Here is a 20,853-nt window from a genome sequence, read left to right as displayed (position 1 = left end):
GGCAGGGAGTGGTGTGAGAGAGGAGTGGGGAGGGCAGGGAGTAGGTTTAGAGAGGAGGGGGGAGGGCAGGGAGTGGTGTGAGAGAGGAGGGGGGAAATCGGGAGCAGGGTGAGAGAGGAGGCAGAAAGCAGGGAGAGAGAAAGTGAGGGGAGGTGAGGTTGATAGAGTGTTTAGCTTCCAGCAATTTAAAGGACATCTAAGTGATGTATTGTCTTTTGTAAGAAGTGTATTGTCTTGTATTGTCCAGAGACAGTTCCATTGTGCTCCTAACTGTTCCCATTAGGGGTTCATTCACAGGTCTTCCACATTAAACTTCAATTAACGCTGAAACACTGATACACTACAGAATCTGGAAAAACACAGTTACTGAAACACTAGGACACTGTTGATGGAATTTAACAGAACCACTGTTGCATCTGCTCTACACCGAGGACTGGTTAAAGATCATTGATCTGCTCTACACCGAGGACTGGTTAAAGATCATTGATCTACTCTACACCGAGGACTAGTTAAAGATCATTGATCTACTCTACACCGAGGACTAGTTAAAGGCCATTGATCTGCTTTACACCAAGGACTGGATAAAGGCCATTGACCTGCTCTACACCAAGGACTGGTTAAAGATCATTGATCTACTCTACACCGAGAACTGGTTAAAGGCCATTGTGACATAGTAGGGTTAGAACAGATGTTTGCTTTGTTACTTTGTTCTTTACACTGTTATAATGGCAGAGACTGGCTGACCACGCGTTGCCATGGCACTGATTTTATTTCCAGTGTTCACTTATGCATTGTTTATGTTACTGGAGACAAATAAATACTAATTTTGAAGCTGACCTCTGCTGTTTGTGTCTCTTTTGAGTGTGGAACAGTTCAAAGGTAAGAGACATTGTCGTTTATTAAAACGCAGAACATTACTTAAAACAAAAGTAAGATCATCACTTAGAACAGAATGACACCCAGAACACATGGACAGGACATGACCTGTTGACCTCGCCCTGTCCTTACCGAGACCCAGAGCACCTCCCCAAAAGCCCCACTCATCAGAAGGCGCTCTGTTCTAGTCCAGACAGACGGAACCGTGGCTCAGGCTCTGATTTCACCCACCGTGGGAGGTGGTGATTACGGCATTGAGTTACCAGGTACCCAAAAGTCACACAGCCACTCAAGGCCTGAGGTGAGGGGCGTGGCCCTCGGAGAGGTCTGAAACACTAAATTATGATGACTGCAAATAGAATCACTAGAATGGACATATGACACAATGCATGCTGGGTGGAGAGGTTGTGTGATTGCTGTGTAGAGCCAGTCAGTGGGAAGCCCTGTGATAAAGGCCTGAAGATTTTCTCATGGCTCGTTTGTTTTTTCAGAGAATCCGTTGGGGAGGCATTTCCTTCGCTCCTTGGCAACATGGTGTGGGTGGGTCGGACAACTTGCCTGATGTCCAGCGCACCCCTGTGGGAAGGAAGGAGAACTGCAGCTTTAAAAATATATAAAAATAAGGATAATATTGTCAACAAAGGTTAAGATGACACACACAGAAACATAGTTATGCACTGTATTTAGCTTCTACTGCTGAGTAGCTAATGCTCCTATATACATATACCATAGACTGTATGACATATACATATAAATATATGATGATATATACAGCTCCAGAAAAAATGATGAGACCACTGCACCTTTTTCTTTCCTTTCCAAAAAGGTTGAAAAGGAAAGTTTTGAGTGAGAAACAGAAGCGTTCAATTTGCAGTGGTCTCATAATTTAACCCTTCTGTTCCTCAATCATAACCTTCCTTTTTGACTTTTTTGGAAGGGAAGAAAAAGGTGCAGTGGTCTCTTAATTTTCTCCAGAGCTGTATATGTACACATCCGTTCAAAAGTTTGGGGTTGCTTAGAAATGTCCTTGTTTTTGAAAAACATTAGAAGGACATCAGATTGATCAGAAATACAGGGTAGATATTGTTATTCTTGTAAAGGACTACTGTAGCTTGAAATGGCAGATTTACAATGGAATATCTACACAGGCGCACAGAGGCCCATTATCAGTAGGCAGAGATGCAAAGAAAAATCCATATCTCAGACTGGCCAGTAAAAAGAAAAGATTAAGATTGACAAATAAACACAGACACTGGACAGAGAAGGAACTAGAAGGCCAGCATCCTGGAGTCGCCTCTTCACTGTTGTTGTAGAGACTGATGTTTTGGGGGTACTATTTAATGAAGCTGCAGGTTGAGGACCTGTGAGGCGTCTGTTTCTCAAACTAGACACTCTAATGTATTTGTCCTCTTGCTCAGTTAGCACTGTTCTGTGATTGGAGTACTACTCATCGTTGTACAAAATCTTCTGTTTCTTGGCAATTTCTCACGTGGAATTGCCTTAATTTCTCAGAACACGAATAGACTGGTGACTTTCAGAAGAAAGTTCTTTGTTTCTGGCCATTTTGAGCCTGTAATCAAACCCACAAACACTGATGCTGAAGATACGGAACTAGTCTAAATACGGACCGTTTTATTGCTTCTTTAATCAGCTCAACAGTTTTCAACCATGCTAACATTACTGCAAAAGGGTTTCTAATGATCAATAAGCCTTTTAAAATTAGAAACTTGGATTAGCAAACACAACATGCCATTGGAACACAGGACTGATGGTTGCTTATAATGGCCCTCTGTGCGTCTATGTAGATATTCCATTGAAAATCAACCTGTTCCAGCTACAACAGTCATTTACAACATTAACAATGTCTACACTGTATTTCTGATCAATTTGATGTTATTTTAATGGACAAAATTTCTAAGCATCCTCAAACTTTTGAACGGTAGTGTATATATGTACATGATCTGAATCCAATAACTAGGGATAACTGGCTGGCAGTGGAAGAGAGAAATTCAAGTTGGTGAATTCATGGCCCACTGTTGCTCTTTAGAAAATACGGATGGACCCATAAATGCTGCGCCAGAACAAACAGGGAAGGATAAAACCGTCCAGCAGACAGAAGGTAGATTTACAAGCACAGACATTCACATGAAATAAATGAATAAGTCATCTGGGTCCAGACAAGTTATGCATCAGTACTATGATATAACCCCTCTATCATTACTTTGATGTAACCCCTCTATCATTACTATGACGTAACCCCTCTATCATTACTATGACGTAACCCCTCTATCATTACTATGATATAACCCCTCTATCATTACTTTGATGTAACCCCTCTATCATTACTATGATATAACCCCTCTATCATTACTATGATGTAACCCCTCTATCATTACTATGATGTAACCCCTCTATCATTACTATGATGTAACCCCATCTATCATTGCAATCATGTAACCCCTCAATTGTTACTATGACGCAACCCCTCTATTGTTACAATGGTGTAACCTCTCTAACGTTACTATTATGTAATCCCTCTATTGTTATTGTGTAACCCCTCTATTGTTACTGTGATGTAACCCCATCTATCATTGCAATCATGTAACCCCTCTATTGTTACTATGACGCAACCCCTCTATTGTTACTATGGTGTAACTGCTTTATCACTACTATGATGTAACCCCTCTATCGTTACTAAGATGCAGCCCCGTCTATCATTGCTGCAGTGTACTTCCTCCATCATTACTGTGATGTAATTGCTCAAGCATGACTGTGATTTAATTCCTCTTTCATTACTGCAATGTAATTCCTCTATCATTATTGCGATGTAATTCTTCTAGCATTACTGTGATTTAATTCCTCTAGCATTACTGTGATTTAATTCCTCTAGCATTACTGTGATGTAATTCCTCTAGCATTACTGTGATGTAATTCTTCTAGCATTACTCTCTATCTGACCCCTGTGTACTGACCTTCAGCTACTCTCTATCTGACCCCAGTGTACCTACCTTCAGCCTGCTCTAGTACTATGTGCCAGCCTGCTCTCTGGGTTTTGTTGGAGTTAAACATCCTGCGCTCTCCACTTGGGTCCAACCACCTCTATGTTTCTCTGAGTGCATTCATTACACAAGTTGTGTCTGGTACCTCTGTATGTACAGAACAGAATAGGGTTATCTCTGTGCAGCCAATCCATCACAGTAACAAATGACTGTCACAGTGATGTACTTCCTCAATATGTGTTGCATTAATTGATTAACATTCTGACCAGGTTCCCAGCCTGTAAATCTCAAAATAATGACGATGTATTCCCGACAGGCCAGTGCAGAGGTTAAAACAGGAGAGAGAAGGTGTTGTCTTTCTCTGAGGGACTGAGGAACTGGATCTTACAGAATTGGATGTTAACTGGATCTTAACAGAACTGGATCTTAACAGGAGGAACAGTCTTTACAGGTGAGAGGACAACACCTAATGCTTTTCAACATGACTGTATCCTCATCACATAACTCTGAAAATCAAACAAAGCATTGGCAATCAAGGTCCCTTTATGAATATTGTTTCTACTGCTCTTCCTCAATTTCACAGGAGTGTTGGCTTCAACTAGAAACTAAAATGACAGTGTCCTACACTTTAGAGGTGGCTGATGCTAGATTTGGAGGGTTTTCCAAGCTGCTCTTCAGATGGAGGGGGAGCATCTATAAGCTGCTGTATAAGGAGTTCCTGGTGTTCTGTCTTCTATACAGCTTTTTTAGTGTCTTCTACAGGTACATCAAGCAGTGTGCACAGGGAAATGCCAGAAAGCCATAGGAAATAAAAATATTTTGTGGTTTATTATATTTTTGTAGGGGTTCATACATTTTGTGTAAGGCATTGTAAAAATATAATCACATTTGTGAAGGATTTTTAAACCTCAAATTGACAAATAAGCATGCCAGCAATTTTTTTTTATATAGCACAATTAATACATAGAAGCAATTCATTGTGCTTTACAAAGAAGAAAAAAATACATTAGAATAAAAACAAATACTAGAATAAAAACATATATAACATAAGAAATGCAATGTGCTTTATATAGAATCTTTTTTTTAAAATAGAATAAATATGAAATAGAATAAAATCATACTAAACTGATAGATTCTTTAGTAGATTACATGAGGAAGCTTTGTAACTATAAAACCTGTAAGGCTAACAGTGTGGTTAAGTTGAAGCGCTTAGTCAACGTGAAAATAGAAGTGTCTTTAACCTGGATTTAAAAATGGATGTGTTTGGTAGTTCTAAGATCTTCTGGTAGTTTATTCCAGTAATGTATAGCATAACTGCTAAATGCAGCTTGGCCACGTTTAGTTTGGACTCTGGGCTCTGATATCTGATCTGACCTCTTTAAACACATGAGAAATGTTTTCAGGGCCTAAAACATTCAGTAATTGACTAAAATCACCACTTTAAGTTACACATTTTTAGCATTGTTGGACATTGCTCAAGCAACAGGTCGATCATATTAAGATTAATAATTTGTGTACAGTAGTAGAGTTGGGGTCATAAAACAAATTTCCACCATATTTCAATTTTTGATGTTATAGTTACTGAACTTCCTGAATTAATTAGAATTCAAATGGAGTTCAACCCCAAACCGGGAAAGGGTTACAAGTCAGAAATATGTGTTATTTGTGGTGGGATATATAATGTTTCCTACATCATTGCTTTGCTCTCATTAGGTTCTTACTCTCTGAAAAACAACAGTCGTTGTTTGAAGATTTCGCAATTTACTGTGACCAGTTTACCACCTTCATCCCCATGTCTTTTGTACTTGGTAAGTTAAAATCTCTTAGCTGGGATTTCTCATGCTTTATTACACCAATGCTGGAATGCTATAGGATGTGGTATATATGAGGAAGACATAGGATGTGGTATATATGAGGAAGACATAGGATGTGGTACATATGACAACACTATTATGAGAAGGTTTACTTTCTGTAATAGTTGACCTCAAATGTATTCTTGTTGTTTGTTTTGTTTTCTTTCATTTTCTTCTTCTACTTCTTCACCTCTGTGGGTTTTTCCTGTCAGGATTCTACGTGACACTGGCGTTCAACCGTTGGTGGGGTCAGTACACCAGCTTCCCCCTGCCAGACAACCTGATGATGGTGGTGTCGGCCAACGTCCACGGAGTCGACGAGAAGGGTCGCCTGCTTAGACGAACCCTCATGAGATACGCCAACCTGGCGTCCGTCCTCATCCTGCGCTCCATCAGTACCAGGGTGCGCAGGCGGTTCCCCACACTGGAGCATGTGGTGGAGGCTGGTAAGACCCGTGTGTTTTAATGGAGTTAGGAAGGTACTGTAAGCTCACTCCAAAGTGACTTGAAATGTCTCTATAGGTACCTTCTAAAGGTGTGCAACCTGTTGGAAGGAGGGTGGTTGTGTGTGTTTCAGATTTTTAGCTTCACAGCTAACTGAAAACAACAGAGTCTTTAACAGTATATATAACTGCCAGCAAGTTTGTGTTTCTGTGTATGTGGGTGTGTGTGTGTTAGTAACCATGTCCCAGGAATAAGGATTTACATCTATGACTATCTTATCTCTTCTCTCGCCATGCAGGGTTTATGACCCCACTGGAACAGACCAAACTGGAAGGTCTGAAATCAGACTTCAACAAGTACTGGATGCCCCTGACCTGGTTCACCAACCTGGCCGCTCTGGCCCGGCAGGAGGGCCGCATCAGAGACGACATCGCTCTACGGCTGCTCATGGATGTAAGCACTGCCCCTGTCACATTAACCCACTAAACAGATTCACCTGAACAGCTTCTGAGATTCACCTGCCTGCCCATCCCAGGCTCCCCGCCCTGCAGTAGTGACTCCGTTGTTATCCCCATGGTGTTATTCTAAATACAGTGTAATAAATCAAGTGTGTTTGACATTTGACCCTAGGAGCTGAATAACTACAGAGGAAAGTGCAGCCTCCTGTTCCACTATGACTGGATCAGCATTCCTCTGGTCTACACTCAGGTACGCTAACCTCTACTTCCTAAGCTCTAACCTTAACCTCTGACCTCAACATCTGACCCCTAACCTTAACTGCCAACCCCAGATCCCTTACCTATAACACCTAATCCTGACCCCTAACCTCTAACTCCTGACCTAAACTTGACATGCAACCCTCTGTTTTTATTCTCAGGTATACTTAATCCCTAAACTTTTACCTTAACCTCTCATCTCTAAGCCGTAAATTCCAAGCGTTACCCTAAACCCTGACTATTTCATACTCCAAGACTGTATTTTGTTATGGTTGTGTAATAGTTCTTCCCAAGCACAGTAATTTATCCGGCCAGTGTAGGTTACTGAAGCACCCTAAAAATAGAGTGGTGAAGTGTCAAGTCTTCAGCTGTAAACCCCCCTAGGTACAGTACAATAGTTCAGTTTAATGGTAGAGACTGTTTGCCCACTTCTTTACCTGTGTCTAATTACACAAAAAGAAGCCAATATTTCTACTACATTATTGTGAAGTAGACTTGATAATGCAGTGTAATTACACAAAAAGAAACCTACATTTCTTCTACATTATTCATGTGAAGTAGACTTGATAATGCAGTGTAATTACACTCTGTACAGGTGGTGACCGTGGCTGTGTACTCCTTCTTCGGCTTCTGTCTGATTGGTCGTCAGTTTTTGAACCCTGAGAAAGGTTATAAAGGTCACCAGCTTGACCTGTATGTCCCCATCTTTACTCTGCTTCAGTTCTTCTTTTACGCAGGCTGGCTCAAGGTGGGTTCATGGATCACTCTTGTTTTTTGGTTGAATGGTTGACTGATCAGTGAGTTGACTGTTCTGTAGGTGGGAGAACTGATCATCAATCCATTTGGATCACTCTTGTTTTTTGGTTGAATGGTTGACTGATCAGTGAGTTGACTGTTCTGTAGGTGGGAGAACTGATCATCAATCCATTTGGATCACTCTTGTTTTTTGGTTGAATGGTTGACTGATCAGTGAGTTGACTGTTCTGTAGGTGGGAGAACTGATCATCAATCCATTTGGAGAGGACGATGATGACTTTGAAACCAACCAACTCATTGACCGAAATATCCAAGTGTGTACTTTACCATGATTACTACATTATCCAGAGTCTTATCTGTACAGTGCTGACCGCATTATCCTAAAATGATGTATGCTGTAGGCCATCCTATCTCTGCTGTTCCCTCCAGGTCTCCATGCTGGCAGTGGATGACATGCACCAGAACCTTCCTCCCACGGAGAAGGATAAGTTCTGGGTGGAGAGGTACTTCTCAGTCCCTTACACCAACTCCACTGTAGCTGAGGCCCATAGACCGGCCTTTAAAGGCTCCACCTACGACATGAGGTAAAATCACACGGCGGTTTGACTGTTAGGGCAACATTCTAAATGGCATGTGACCTATTTTATAACGTGTTCAAATCATGTGGAAGTAAGCCCACCTAATAACAGAAAACAATGTATATGGAAAAAGAGCGGAGAGAGCACCAAAAAGAGCAAATTGACAGCATGACTTGTTTTTCCCTTATTTACATGATCAACATTGAATGATGTGAATAATGTGCTTATTTACAAGTTGTTTTCTTGCAGTGGCTGCAATGATTTTGCCATGGTGAAATGATAGCAGTGGAAATACTGCTGACTCATATCCAATATTCATGTAGAGTACTCATATCCAATACACTGTCCAGTAGTCATGTAGAGTACTCATATCCAATACACTGTCCAGTAGTCATGTAGAGTACTCATATCCAATACACTGTCCTGTAGTCATGTAGAGTACTCATATCCAATACACTGTCCAGTAGTCATGTAGAGTACTCATATCCAATACACTGTCCAGTAGTCATGTAGAGTACTCATATCCAATACACTGTCCAGTAGTCATGTAGAGTACTCATATCCAATACACTGTCCTGTAGTCATGTAGAGTACTCATATCCAATACACTGTCCAGTAGTCATGTAGAGAACTGATATCCAATACACTGTCCAGTAGTCGTATAGAGTACTCATATCCAATACACTGTCCAGTAGTCGTGTAGAGTACTCATATCCAGTACTCTTTGTCCAGTAGTCGTGTAGAGTACTCATATCCAGTACTCTGTGTCCAGTAGTCATGTAGAGTACTCATATCCAGTACTCTGTGTTATGGCAGGATGAGTGAAGAGGACCTGACCATTCACCATAACACAGACACACCTATAATGGGCCAATACCTACCTGTCTCTCAACGAGGGTCACTCGACAATGTCCTTACCTGCCGTCTCAGGGGTGGGAGCTTCGACTCTGGTCAGGGCATCAGCTCCAAACCCTTCACCTATAAGGATGGGAAAGATGACACTGAAAGAGAGCTGAAGAATGTATCCCTAGTCAGAGATGGACAGCTGGAGGTATCCTGTCTGTAGATGGATGCAGGGTTGGGGCAGAGGAAGATGGCTTTGGAATGCATGACAGCCAATGACAATGAGCTGCTGTTCAAGAAACTGGGCGATTCGGATATTGATTCCATAGTTTTGTTTTTCATGCACATGTGTATGTGAGATTGGGAAAATTGTAATAATATTTGATGTTTGTAATATTAATCATTAAAATACGATTTGTAAAACAGTATACTTTAATATGAATTATAATATGAATTTTTTTATGTAACTTCTGTGTGCAATGGAACATACCGGGAAAAAGCTTTGACGTTAGTGCGTGACCTTTACTCTGAAGCCTGATAGGATCAACAAGAGCAGCGCGCGTCCTCTAGTGATACATGGCAGAATGAAGTTACTTCCTTATTATGCGTGTGCTTCATTGGATTGATTCAACGAACATTAGTTTTTATCTAAATTAGTTTATCTTCATAACTCAGCCAGTTACTGTATATAGGGGTTCCAATCTTCAAGGTTGTCATGTGCGATTATATATACTGTTTACTGAATGTAAACATGACAAAGTGTTTAGCTAAATAGCTAGCTGTTTTGCTAAGTCTTTATGGTAATTATTCAGGAGTGTAACTAGGAAGCAGTCTATCTAGGCTAGTCTGTAGGCGAAAGAAGACACCGCTAAATATATGGGCGTTTCACTCTTTAGACCCGATCAAGTTCTACGGAAAGAGTTGTCTGCTAGAGCCTGTAGCTAACTACCTGTCAGGAGTAGCTAAAGCGGTGGCGCCTGCGAATGTTCTGTTTTTGTCTGAAACGGGCCGTGGATAATTAGCTTTGTGTTTTTGTTTGTTAAAAATAGAGGTTTATCCACGAGAATTAAAGGCAACAAAGGAAGAACCAATCCGAATAACTGAAATGTCAGGTGACGTTCACTCCACTCTGCTGACAGTGATTCATAGCTAGCTGGATAGCTTCAGTAGGTAGCTAGCGCTTCGGAGATTGGTGTTGTGACTGGCTAACTTCAGTTAGCTCGCTATTGAAACAGCAGAAAATGTTTCCGGGGGACAACCCACACGTTCTCCTTGGACGGATTCGGTTTCTGAACAAGTGCATAGAATGTTTCAGGAACGGTGAAGCCGTACCCGAGTGTCTATGTTACGTGCCGAAAGAGGTTTGTTATAAAATCTGCAAAGATTCGTCATCAAATTCCACCGCTTCGTCTAGTACATCCGCCGCTAACTCATCTGTTGGGAAGACTCTAGTTTCAGTGTGGGAGAGCCCGCACCAGTCTCTCCCCAGCAAAAAGCTATGCAAGTGCAACATCGAACCAAAGAAAGGGACATGCATCCGAACTACCGGGGAGGAGTACTGCAACAGTCACGGCCTGTGGGTCAAAATCAGCAAGGTAAGATGAAAAGACTGGAATGAACAATACATTCCACAGGTCCTGGTTCGAGATATACTGGAATGACGTTTTCTTTCTTGCTGCGGACTTCTCCATTCCCATCCAGGATCAGTTGGAGGAGTACCGTGTCGGCCAGGAGAGCGAGGAGGGTTGGGTCCTGGTGTGTAAACACACGGAAGGGGGAGACCGACTCGTCCCTGTAGAATCACCCGACACCCTCAGCAGACATCAGCAGCTCTTCGGATATGACAGCAAGCCCTGCGACAGGTGTGTGTATGAGAGAGGGACTGACTGAAGTGATGAGAGCTTGATTTGAGCCCAGAGATGGTGAGTTTCGGCTGTTTTCTTCCTCTGCAGGTGGGAGCAGGTGGTAGATGTTGAAAGTACTCTGCACATCGGCTCTAAACCCAAGATAGCAGAATGTGACCCAGCGGCCGTCCAGAAGCTTAGGTGTGTTTTGTAGTCTTTTTGTGTGTAGAAGACAGTCATCTGCATGTTGATCATACCTAACCAAAGAAAGCCAATGATTCATTTTCTAAATGTAGCTTCACCCATGTATGTTCCGAACTATAGTCCATAGTCCTATTTTGTAACAAGGTACATTAGCACTTTGGTCGTTTAATTTCCAGAGTGACTTAATGCAACACACTGAAGTGATTTAATATCCACTGACCAGACACAGGAAGTATATGACAATAGAAATGCAACTGTTACTGAGAAGGATTTTGAGGTCAGAGGGGTGTACATTTAATACAGGAAACACCCCCTCGACCCATTACTCTGTACCCCCAGATATGTCCCCCCCACCTGGACCTTTGAATGTGATGAGGATCTGGTCCACTACTTCTACGACCACATAGGGAAGGAGGATGAGAACCTGGGCAGTGTGAAGCAGTGTGTCACCAGCATCGACGTGTCCTCCTGCTCAGTGAGTAGTCTGCCTGACCGAGTGTCTGCCTGACCGAGTGTCTGCCTGACCGAGTGTCTGCCTGACCGAGTGTCTGCCCGACCCACACTCTCTCTGTCTGTCTGCCTGCCCGACCCACACTCTCTCTGTCTGTCTGCCTGCCCGACCCACACTCTCTCTGTCTGTCTGCCTGCCTGACCCACTCTCTCTGTCTGTCTGCCTGCCTGACCCACTCTCTCTGTCTGTCTGCCTGCCTGACCCACTCTCTCTGTCTGTCTGCCTGCCTGACCCACACTCTCTCTGTCTGTCTGCCTGCCTGACCCACACTCTCTCTGTCTGTCTGTCTGTCTGTCTGTCTGACTGACCCACACTCTCTCTGTCTGTCTGTCTGTCTGACTGACCCACACTCTCTCTGTCTGTCTGTCTGTCTGACTGACCCACACTCTCTCTGTCTGTCTGACTGACCCACACTCTCTCTGTCTGCCTGCCTGACCCACACTCTCTCTGTCTGCCTGCCTGACCCACACTCTCTCTGTCTGCCTGCCTGACCCACACTCTCTCTGTCTGCCTGCCTGACCCACACTCTCTCTGTCTGTCTGACCGCCTGTCTGTCTGTCTGCCTGACCCACACTGTCTGTCTGCATGTTGTCAGGAGGATCCCAGTGGTGGAGCCGGCTGTCTTACTGATGGCGATACGGAGACGTATTGGGAGAGTGATGGCATGCAGGGTCAACACTGGATACGTCTGCACATGAAGAGAGGAACCGTGGTCAAGTAAGTCCTGAGGAAAGACCTGAGGTCAGAGGTTACGGTCCAGGTAGGACCACTAACCAACAGGGACGACAGGACCTCCTGGGGACATTTTGTCAATCCTCACAAGGAAAAGGCTTTTTATGGCTTAGCAGTTGGGTTTAAGGTAAAAGATTAATTAGTGTCAAATTTTCATAGGTCCATAATCGTTTCTATGATACTTGTTCCCATGTATATGATGAAACCTGAAATAATTAACTCTTATGCTAATGACTGAAGAGTTTTTACTTGATATTTTCCATCTTACACCCTCTGAATGTAGTTTTAGTTGTTCAGAGGGTGGACCGTGTGTTTTTTTTAAACCCCTCCCTGAACGCTGGCCAGATTTGGTCCTGGGGTCCTAAATTTGCTCCGGTCATGATATGGTTTGGTGTTTAGTAAGCTGATCCTGACGGTGGACTCTACTGATGACAACTACATGCCGAAGAGAGTGACCGTCTTCGGGGGAGAAGGAGACAACCTGAAGAAACTCAGCGATGTCACCATAGATGAGTAGGTTTTAGTCCTCAGTGAAGGCTGAGGTTGTCTTTCAGAAAGCGCCTGAAGGTCATGGGCTTTTAATGAAACCTTTTAACATGTCTAAATGCTGGGTGTTTGTTTTCCACATCCACCACAGCAATCTGATTGGGGAGGTGTGTGTCCTGGAAGACATGACATCCCACCTACCCGTGATCGAGGTCCGCATCGAGGAGTGCAGGGGTGAGAATGGTGGCTACCCTCTGAATATTTAACACACACCCAACTGTACGCATCATTTCCTGTTTTCGCTTCTCCGTAGGAATGCTGATCTAGAACCTGCTTTTGCATAATTGGAACTAAGTTTAAATGGACAGAGGAGGAGACCGGCTCTTAGCACTCTGAGATATTTTAGTATTTTGTCCAAATCATTGTCTGCTGCTGAGGAAGGGGCAGCCTGAAAGCCCAGAAAAAATGAAAACACAACCTAATCAGTAGATAATTCTAGACATACCAATTGATAATCCAAGACATACAGTACCAGTAGATAATACTAGACATACCAGTAAATAATACTAATTCTAGACATACCAGTAGATAATACTAGACATACAGTACCAGTAGATAAGTGTACTGTACATTAGCCAACCCATCCTGTGACCTCAGGCTGCTAGGATGTCTTCTAACAATGTCTTAACTTCCACTAAATAAACCCTGTATTCAGATGCCCTCACTGTGTCCTTCTCCAAATCCAATGAAGCCTGTGGGACCTCTGAGGGACCTTTTCCTCCAGTGGTTTTTGAAAAGGACACAGATTATGAAGTTGGGATTCTCCAACGGGCCCAGTCTTGGTTGGCATGTTGCAGATATCAGACATTGTAAATGACATTTCTGCCCCAGTCTGAAATGCTCCCGTCTCCTCCCCTCCCCTCCATGTGTGTCAGACGAGGGGATCGACGTGCGAATCAGGGGGCTGAAGATCAAATCATCATGTGAGAGAGACCTGGGCCTCAACGCTGACGTCTTCCAGTCTCCTAACCTGGTCCGCTACCCTCGTCTGGAGGGAACCCCGCCTGATGTCCTGTACCGCAGGGCTCTGGTTATACAGAGGTAGGACCCTTACCTTAACCTAACCAAGCATCATGGATCCCTGGTTATACAGAGGTAGGACCCTGCCCTTAACCTAACCAAGCATCATGGATCCCTGGTTATTCAGAGGTAGGACCCTGACCTTAACCTAACCAAGCATCATGGATCCCTGGTTATACAGAGGTAGGACCCTGACCTTAACCTAACCAAGCATCATGGATCCCTGGTTATACAGAGGTAGGACCCTGACCTTAACCTAAACAAGCATCATGGATCACTGGTTATACAGAGGTAGGACCCTGACCTTAACCTAACCAAGCATCATGGATCCCTGGTTATACAGAGGTAGGACCCTGACCTTAACCTAACCAAGCATCATGGATCACTGGTTATACAGAGGTAGGACCCTGACCTTAACCTTACCAAGCATCATGGAACCTTGGTTATACAGAGGTAGGACCCTGACCTTAACCTAACCAAGCATCATGGATCCCTGGTTATATAGAGGTAGGACCTTAACTTAACCAAGCATCGTGGATCCCTGGTTATATAGAGGTAGGACCTTGACCTTAACCTAACCAAGCATCATGGATCCCTGGTTATACAGAGGTAGGACCCTGACCTTAACCTAACCAAGCATCATGGATCCCAGGTTATACAGAGGTAGGACCCTGACCTTAACCTAACCAAGCATCATGGATCCCTGGTTATATAGAGGTAGGACCTTGACCATAACCTAACCAAGCATCATGGATCCATGGTTATATAGAGGTAGGACCTTGACCTTAACCTAACCAAGCATCATGGATCCCTGGTTATATAGAGGTAGGACCTTGACCGTAACCTAACCAAGCATCATGGATCCCTGGTTATACAGAGGTAGGACCCTGACCTTAACCTAACCAAGTATCATGGATCCCTCAGCTCTGCCTGACCAAGTCTTCGTCTACTAGATCTACTCAGAACCGTCCTGTTGAATTCTGGTCTATGGACTTACTCAGAAACGTCCTGTTGAATTCTGGTCTATTGACCTACTAATTGTCATGTTGTCCTCAGGTTCATTTCTCTGCTGGATAGTCTCCTTCCCCACCTCGTACCTGCCTGGGACTACAGCCTGGCAACCTTTAACCACATCAAGGTACGCCTGTCCGTCTGTCTGTCCGTCTGTCTGTCCACCTGCCTGTCCACCTGCCGGTCCGTCTGCCTGTCCACCTGCCGGTCCGTCTGTCTGTCCACCTGCCTGCCCGTCTGTCTGTCCACCTGCCTGCCCGTCTGTCTGTCCACCTGCCTGCCCGTCTGTCTGTCCACCTGCCTGCCCGTCTGTCTGTCCACCTGCCTGCCCGTCTGTCTGTCCACCTGCCTGCCCGTCTGTCTGTCCACCTGCCTGCCCGTCTGTCTGTCCACCTGCCTGCTGTCTGTCTGTCCACCTGCCTGCCCGTCTGTCTGTCCACCTGCCTGCCCGTCTGTCTGTCCACCTGCCTGCCCGTCTGTCTGTCCACCTGCCTGCCCGTCCGTCTGTCCACCTGCCTGCCCGTCCGTCTGTCCACCTGCCTGCCCGTCCGTCTGTCCACCTGCCTGCCCGTCCGTCTGTCCACCTGCCTGCCCGTCCGTCTGTCCACCTGCCTGCCCGTCCGTCTGTCCGTCTGTCTGTCCGTCCGCCTGCCCGTCTGTCTGTCCGTCTGTCTGTCCGTCTGTCTGCCTATGAAAATGTGAGTGTCTGCTAAATCCCAATACAGCCTTTACCCACATCAAGCTGTTGTTGGGGCAGGAACACAAGCCTGCACACCCATAACCAGGTGGTAGGATCCCCTGAGACTCTCTGCTTGTCTAGTTTCCCGCTCTGACCTCACACGAGTGAAGAGCTTTCTCAAACTTCAGCGTCTTTATTTTTGACGGATCATCATTATTAATAATGTTTATTAGCTTATTTTGAAAACTGCGTTCCAACTCGCTATAATAAGTGATTATTTGGTCTTGTGTATTGACCCATGTGTTCTGTGTCGACCCCCAGAGGATCAAGCCGTTCCTCCTTCTTTCGAAGCGGCGCTCTGCCCTGATCACACAGTGTCTGAAGGACTCGGAGACCGCCAAGCCCAACTTTATGCCCAGGCTCTACATCAACCGCAGGTTGGCCATGGAGCACAGAGACAACCCTTCCCTTGACCCTGCCGCCAAGAACGCCGTCTTCACACAGGTACGTTAGGTGTGTGTGTGTGTGTGTGTGTGTGTGTGTGTGTGTGTGCGTTCATGCGTCTGTGTTTCCACTGTTTCATCTTCACGTCCTGTGTTAACTCATGCAGGTGTACGAGGGCCTGAAACCGTCCGATAAGTTTGAGAAGATCTTAGATTACAGGTAATATGCCCTACTGAGCCTCTTATTCACCATGACCTTTGACATGACCTCTGTGGTGTTCAAGACAACTCTGAATTTAGAACACGGAACTAGGAAATGTCTAACCTCTGATTCTCGACAAACGGGAACTCTTTAAAATACATTTTATGTACAAGAGCTCCAACTGGGCAAGATAATTTTGAACATCATCCAACATGAAATTCCAAGTTGGAAGTGTGGGCATCATCCTAGAGCTCATGAATATTGGTGATTTCAAATTTTAGTTGAATTTTGGCCGGGGAACAGGGGGACCCTGCCTTTACGCCGGGGAACAGGGGTACACTGCCGTTACGCCGGGGAACAGGGGTACACTGCCTTTACGCCGGGGAACAGGGGGACACTGCCTTTACGCCGGGGAACAGGGGGACACTGCCTTTACGCCGGGGAACAGGGGGACACTGCCTTTACGCCGGGGAACAGGGGGACACTGCCTTTACGCCGGGGAACAGGGGGACACTGCCTTTACGCCGGGGAACAGGGGTACACTGCCTTTACGCCGGGGAACAGGGGGACCCTGCCTTTACGCCGGGGAACAGGGGGACCCTGCCTTTACGCCGGGGAACAGGGGGACCCTGCCTTTACGCCGGGGAACAGGGGGACCCTGCCTTTACGCCGGGGAACAGGGGGACCCTGCCTTTACGCCGGGGAACAGGGGGACCCTGCCTTTACGCCGGGGAACAGGGGGACACTGCCTTTACGCCGGGGAACAGGGGTACACTGCCTTTACGCCGGGGAACAGGGGTACACTGCCTTTACGCCGGGGAACAGGGGTACACTGCCTTTACGCCGGGGAACAGGGGGACACTGCCTTTACGCCGGGGAACAGGGGGACACTGCCTTTACGCCGGGGAACAGGGGGACACTGCCGTTACGCCGGGGAACAGGGGGACACTGCGTGAGGGAGGAAGGATCATACAGGTGCAGCCCAGACATCTGCTGTTATGAGAGTTGATAGGTTGAATAAATGTGTTGTTGGTCAGATGGCCGGCCCGATACGACCAGTGGTGGGAGTGTAAGTTCATCGCTGAGGGCATCATCGACCAGGGAGGAGGTTTCCGGGACAGCCTGGCTGACATGTCTGAAGAGCTCTGCCCCAGTTCAGCTGAATGTCCCCTGCCTCTCCCCTTCTTCACCAGGACCTCTAACCAGGTAAACACCTAACATCTACCCATCTTAACTAGCTGACTGACTGGTTGTTGTGGGGTGATGGCAGCTGATTGACTGACTGGTTGTTGTAGTGAGGGGTTACTGGCTGACTGGATGTTGTAGTGAGGGGTTACTGGCTGACTGGATGTTGTAGTGAGGGGTTACTGGCTGACTGGTTGTTGTCGTGAGGTTTTGCTGGCTGGCTGACTGGTTGTTGTCGTGTGGTGTTGCTGGCTGACTGGTTGATGTCGTGAGGTGTTGCTGACTGACTGTTCCCCCCAGGGAACAGGGGAGGCCAGGGACTATTATGTCCCCAACCCATCCTGCAGAGACTTCCAGAAGTTTGAGTGGATTGGACAGCTGATGGGAGCTGCTCTGAGAGGGAAGGACTTCCTGGTTAGTGACATCACTTCCTGTTAACGTTCCATGTGTTGGTATAACTTGCCCCAGGCACATTCTGTCCATCCGTTAACCCTGTCTGTCCTGAATAGGTGCTGGCTCTTCCTGGTCTGGTGTGGAAACAGTTGACAGGGGAAGCCGTGAGCTGGGCCAAAGATTTCCCGGCTGTAGACTCCGTCCTGGTAAGACGGATGTTCTCTGCGGTGTGGTTGGTATGGTTGTTTAAGGTCACCCTCTCCTGCCTGTTTAAGGTCACTCTGCCCCTCCATCCAGGTGAAGCTCCTGGAGGCCATGGAGGTGATGGACCAGGAAACGTTTGAGTTTAAGTTTGGTGAGGAGCTGGTCTACACCACCATGCTGAGTGACAGCCAGCTGGTGGAGCTGATACCAGGGGGCAGCCACCAGGTGGTCCACTACCATCACCGCATGGACTTCATTCACCTGGTACAGAAGGCGCGGCTGGAGGAGAGCCAGCAACAGGTAAGGGGGGGGGGGCAGGTGTGTTGATTCCAAGCAGCACATGCAGTTGTGTGTCTGTCTGTCTGTGAGGTCTAACTATACTCATGGGGACCAAATGTCCTTTTGCCAGTCCCCAGGAGGCAAAAGTAAATTTCCGGTTTAGGGTCAAATTTACAATTAATTTTAGTTAGTTAGAATTGGGGTTTGTTTAAGGTCCAGGCGTTGTTGGTTAAGTTTAGGGTTAAGGTTAGGCATTACATCTAAAGTTTAGGAATAAATGTTACTTTATTGAGGATAAGGTTAGGTTTATGGTTAAGATTAGGGCAAGGGAGCATGCAATTTCTATTTTCTGGTCCCCATGAGGATAGCCATACAAAGTGTGTGTGTGTGTGTGTGTGTGTGTATGTGTGTGTGTGTTACAGATTGCCGCCATGCAGGCGGGGCTTCTGAAGGTGGTGCCCCAGGCGGTGCTGGATCTGTTGACCTGGCAGGAGGTGGAGAAGAAAGTCTGTGGAGACCCTGAGATCTCTGTGGAAGCCCTGAAACGACTCAGTGAGTAAAACCAGCCAGTCACAGAAAACCCTTGAATAAATCAACCAGCCAGTCACAGAAAACCCTTGAATAAATCAACCAGCCAGTCACAGAAAACCCTTGAATAAATCAACCAGCCAGTCACAGAAAACCCTTGAATAAATCAACCAGCCAGTCACAGAAAACCCTTGAATAAATCAACCAGCCAGTAACAGAAAACCCTTGAATAAATCAACCAGAACAGTAACAGAAAACCCTTGAATAAATCAACCAGAACAGTAACAGAAAACCCTTGAATAAATCAACCAGAACAGTAACAGAAGAACAAGGAACAAACTTGTTTGACCATTAATTTCTTCGTCTTTGTATGAAAACACTATAATGCAGTCATGTCCTGTCTCCCCTCCAGCTCGGTATGAAGACCTGGAACAGACAGACATCAGAGTACAGTACCTCTGGGAGGCCCTGATGAACTTCACTAATGGTTAACAGTTTATCTGTCTCTCTTTCGGTCTCCGTCTCTCTGTCTGTCTTTCTCTCTGAGGAACAGAGCTGCCCGTCTCTGATCTTTAACTGTTTTCTGCCTCGTCTCTCCAGAGGATCGCAGTCGCTTCCTGAGATTTGTGACGGGGAGGAGTCGACTTCCTGCTCCAATCTACATATTCCCAGACAAACAAGGGTATGCCAGGAGACCTCTTCCCACAGCACATAGCTGAACGCAAGATGATGCTACTATGAATCATTCAAATCAATGCTGTGACTTCAGATCTAACAGTTAATTGTGTTGAAACATCTTTGCCTAGGTCCGAGACCACAGATGCATTGCCACAGTCCTCCACCTGCTCCAGTACCCTTTATCTACCCAACTACCGCAGGTGAGTCCCAGCGATGAGTCCCTCCTGGTGTTTGAATATTTACCGTCTCCCATCTCTTTATCTGAATATATATGTGATAATCATCTTCCTGTTATCAGGATATTTAGAAAACGACCCAGTTGCTCTTGTCAGCGTTTGTGCAAGACGGCCCTTTTTCTTTTCTTCATAAAGCTCTTGTAGTAATTCCTATTTGACGACCTGTGTTTTTCCTCTGTCCCGGGCAGTGCAAAGGTCTGTGAGGAGAAGCTGCGCTATGCCGCGTACAACTGTGTTGCCATAGACACAGACATGAGTCCCTGGGAGGAGTAGCCACGCCCCTGGACACACCCCTGGACACGCCCCAGCCCGGCCCTCTACAGCAGTTTCTGTGCCCACAGCCCACTTTTTTTTATGCTGCATTCATAACACTTGGGGAACACTTGTGCTGTGTGCATTCATTGAGAACCACCCTCACAAGCTGCAGCCTGTTACCATGACACCGTATCCACACATCGCCAAGCCCGCTGTACATAATAAAATGAATTTAATTAACACGACTTGCCAGTGTCTCGAATGTTTGCTTAACGCCTCGATGAAAGTCTGTCATCGTGAATGAAGACCAAGGCTTATTTATTTATCAATTGGTCAGACGTCTGTATGTTGTCTCAGAGATCGTTTCACCATCTGCAGTCTACAGGTATCATATCACAGGTTAAACTGTAAGAAATCTGAATGGGACAGGGCCACTGTTTGATAAGTGAGCACCACCTGCCATTTGGGTCCCCCCAGGACATAGTCAAAATCTGAGTTCTGTCACCTGAATCGCTACTCTGAAAGTCAGAATATTGTAATGAATCACCGCCATACTAGAAAGCTAATCAGGATACGTCCTCAGTCACTCACATGCCCATGGGACTGGGCCCTGAACCTGTGGCCATCATAACTTAAAAATAGTTAAAAATTCAATCATGAATGTGTTCATTGGAAATGTCATCAATAAATTGTCATCTGCATTTGCCACAGTTAAATCCATGAAAAAATGGTAACTGAATAATTTCAGCTTTTTAATATATTTTCTAAATGTCTTAATATTACCCAGTTTCTAATCAACAAAGGATTTTGCTATTTACTAAAACATTTGACTGAAGAT

The 20,853-nt window shown here is 45.4% G+C and overlaps 2 protein-coding genes and 1 long non-coding RNA gene across 4 annotated transcripts; 2 read left to right on the top strand and 1 right to left on the bottom strand.

The window, feature by feature from the left end:
* The first annotated feature begins 4,292 nt into the window (after positions 1-4,292).
* best4 (bestrophin 4) lies at positions 4,293-9,428 on the top strand. The gene is made up of 10 exons (XM_029118580.2): positions 4,293-4,326; positions 4,508-4,637; positions 5,589-5,683; positions 5,941-6,174; positions 6,471-6,625; positions 6,803-6,880; positions 7,484-7,636; positions 7,878-7,958; positions 8,074-8,228; positions 9,039-9,428. The coding sequence occupies exons 3-10, from the start codon at positions 5,668-5,670 to the stop codon at positions 9,286-9,288; spliced, it is 1,122 nt and encodes a 373-aa protein (XP_028974413.1). The 5' UTR covers positions 4,293-4,326; positions 4,508-4,637; positions 5,589-5,667; the 3' UTR covers positions 9,289-9,428.
* On the bottom strand, positions 8,150-9,640 carry LOC114832752. The gene is made up of 3 exons (XR_003778399.1): positions 9,556-9,640; positions 9,141-9,200; positions 8,150-8,216 (listed from the first exon to the last, which is right to left on the bottom strand). It is a non-coding gene; the product is annotated as an uncharacterized LOC114832752 (long non-coding RNA).
* Positions 9,641-9,706: 66 nt separating this feature from the next.
* On the top strand, positions 9,707-20,260 carry hectd3 (HECT domain containing 3). 2 transcript variants are annotated; one of them, XM_010864385.3, is made up of 20 exons: positions 9,707-10,660; positions 10,767-10,927; positions 11,018-11,110; positions 11,453-11,588; positions 12,220-12,341; positions 12,756-12,869; positions 12,994-13,076; positions 13,778-13,943; positions 14,979-15,060; positions 15,934-16,116; positions 16,223-16,275; positions 17,295-17,463; positions 17,743-17,856; positions 17,952-18,041; positions 18,133-18,339; positions 18,741-18,870; positions 19,259-19,333; positions 19,447-19,528; positions 19,653-19,724; positions 19,949-20,260. In XM_010864385.3, exons 1-20 carry the CDS (start codon positions 10,307-10,309, stop codon positions 20,031-20,033), a joined length of 2,571 nt encoding a protein of 856 aa, XP_010862687.1. In that variant the 5' UTR covers positions 9,707-10,306; the 3' UTR covers positions 20,034-20,260. The 2 variants fall into 2 exon arrangements, with proteins under 2 accessions (XP_010862687.1, XP_010862686.1); XM_010864384.4 differs by having other exon boundaries at positions 12,994-13,085.
* Positions 20,261-20,853: the final 593 nt, after the last annotated feature.

This window comes from Esox lucius, chromosome 3 (assembly GCF_011004845.1).
Source record: "Esox lucius isolate fEsoLuc1 chromosome 3, fEsoLuc1.pri, whole genome shotgun sequence".
NCBI classification, from domain to species: Eukaryota; Metazoa; Chordata; class Actinopteri; order Esociformes; family Esocidae; genus Esox; species Esox lucius.
This window is presented reverse-complemented; position numbering and strand designations above follow the sequence as displayed.

Bases quoted from the DNA above. Each gene is read 5' to 3' on its own strand.
- hectd3 (XM_010864384.4), top strand. From the start codon at position 10,307: ATGTTTCCGGGGGACAACCCACACGTTCTCCTTGGACGGATTCGGTTT. The intron at 11,589-12,219 runs GTGAGTAGTCTG...GCATGTTGTCAG, and splicing joins TCGACGTGTCCTCCTGCTCA to GAGGATCCCAGTGGTGGAGC. The intron at 18,871-19,258 runs GTGAGTAAAACC...TCTCCCCTCCAG, and splicing joins GGAAGCCCTGAAACGACTCA to CTCGGTATGAAGACCTGGAA.
- best4 (XM_029118580.2), top strand. The intron at 6,881-7,483 runs GTACGCTAACCT...CACTCTGTACAG, and splicing joins TTCCTCTGGTCTACACTCAG to GTGGTGACCGTGGCTGTGTA. The intron at 8,229-9,038 runs GTAAAATCACAC...GTGTTATGGCAG, and splicing joins GGCTCCACCTACGACATGAG to GATGAGTGAAGAGGACCTGA.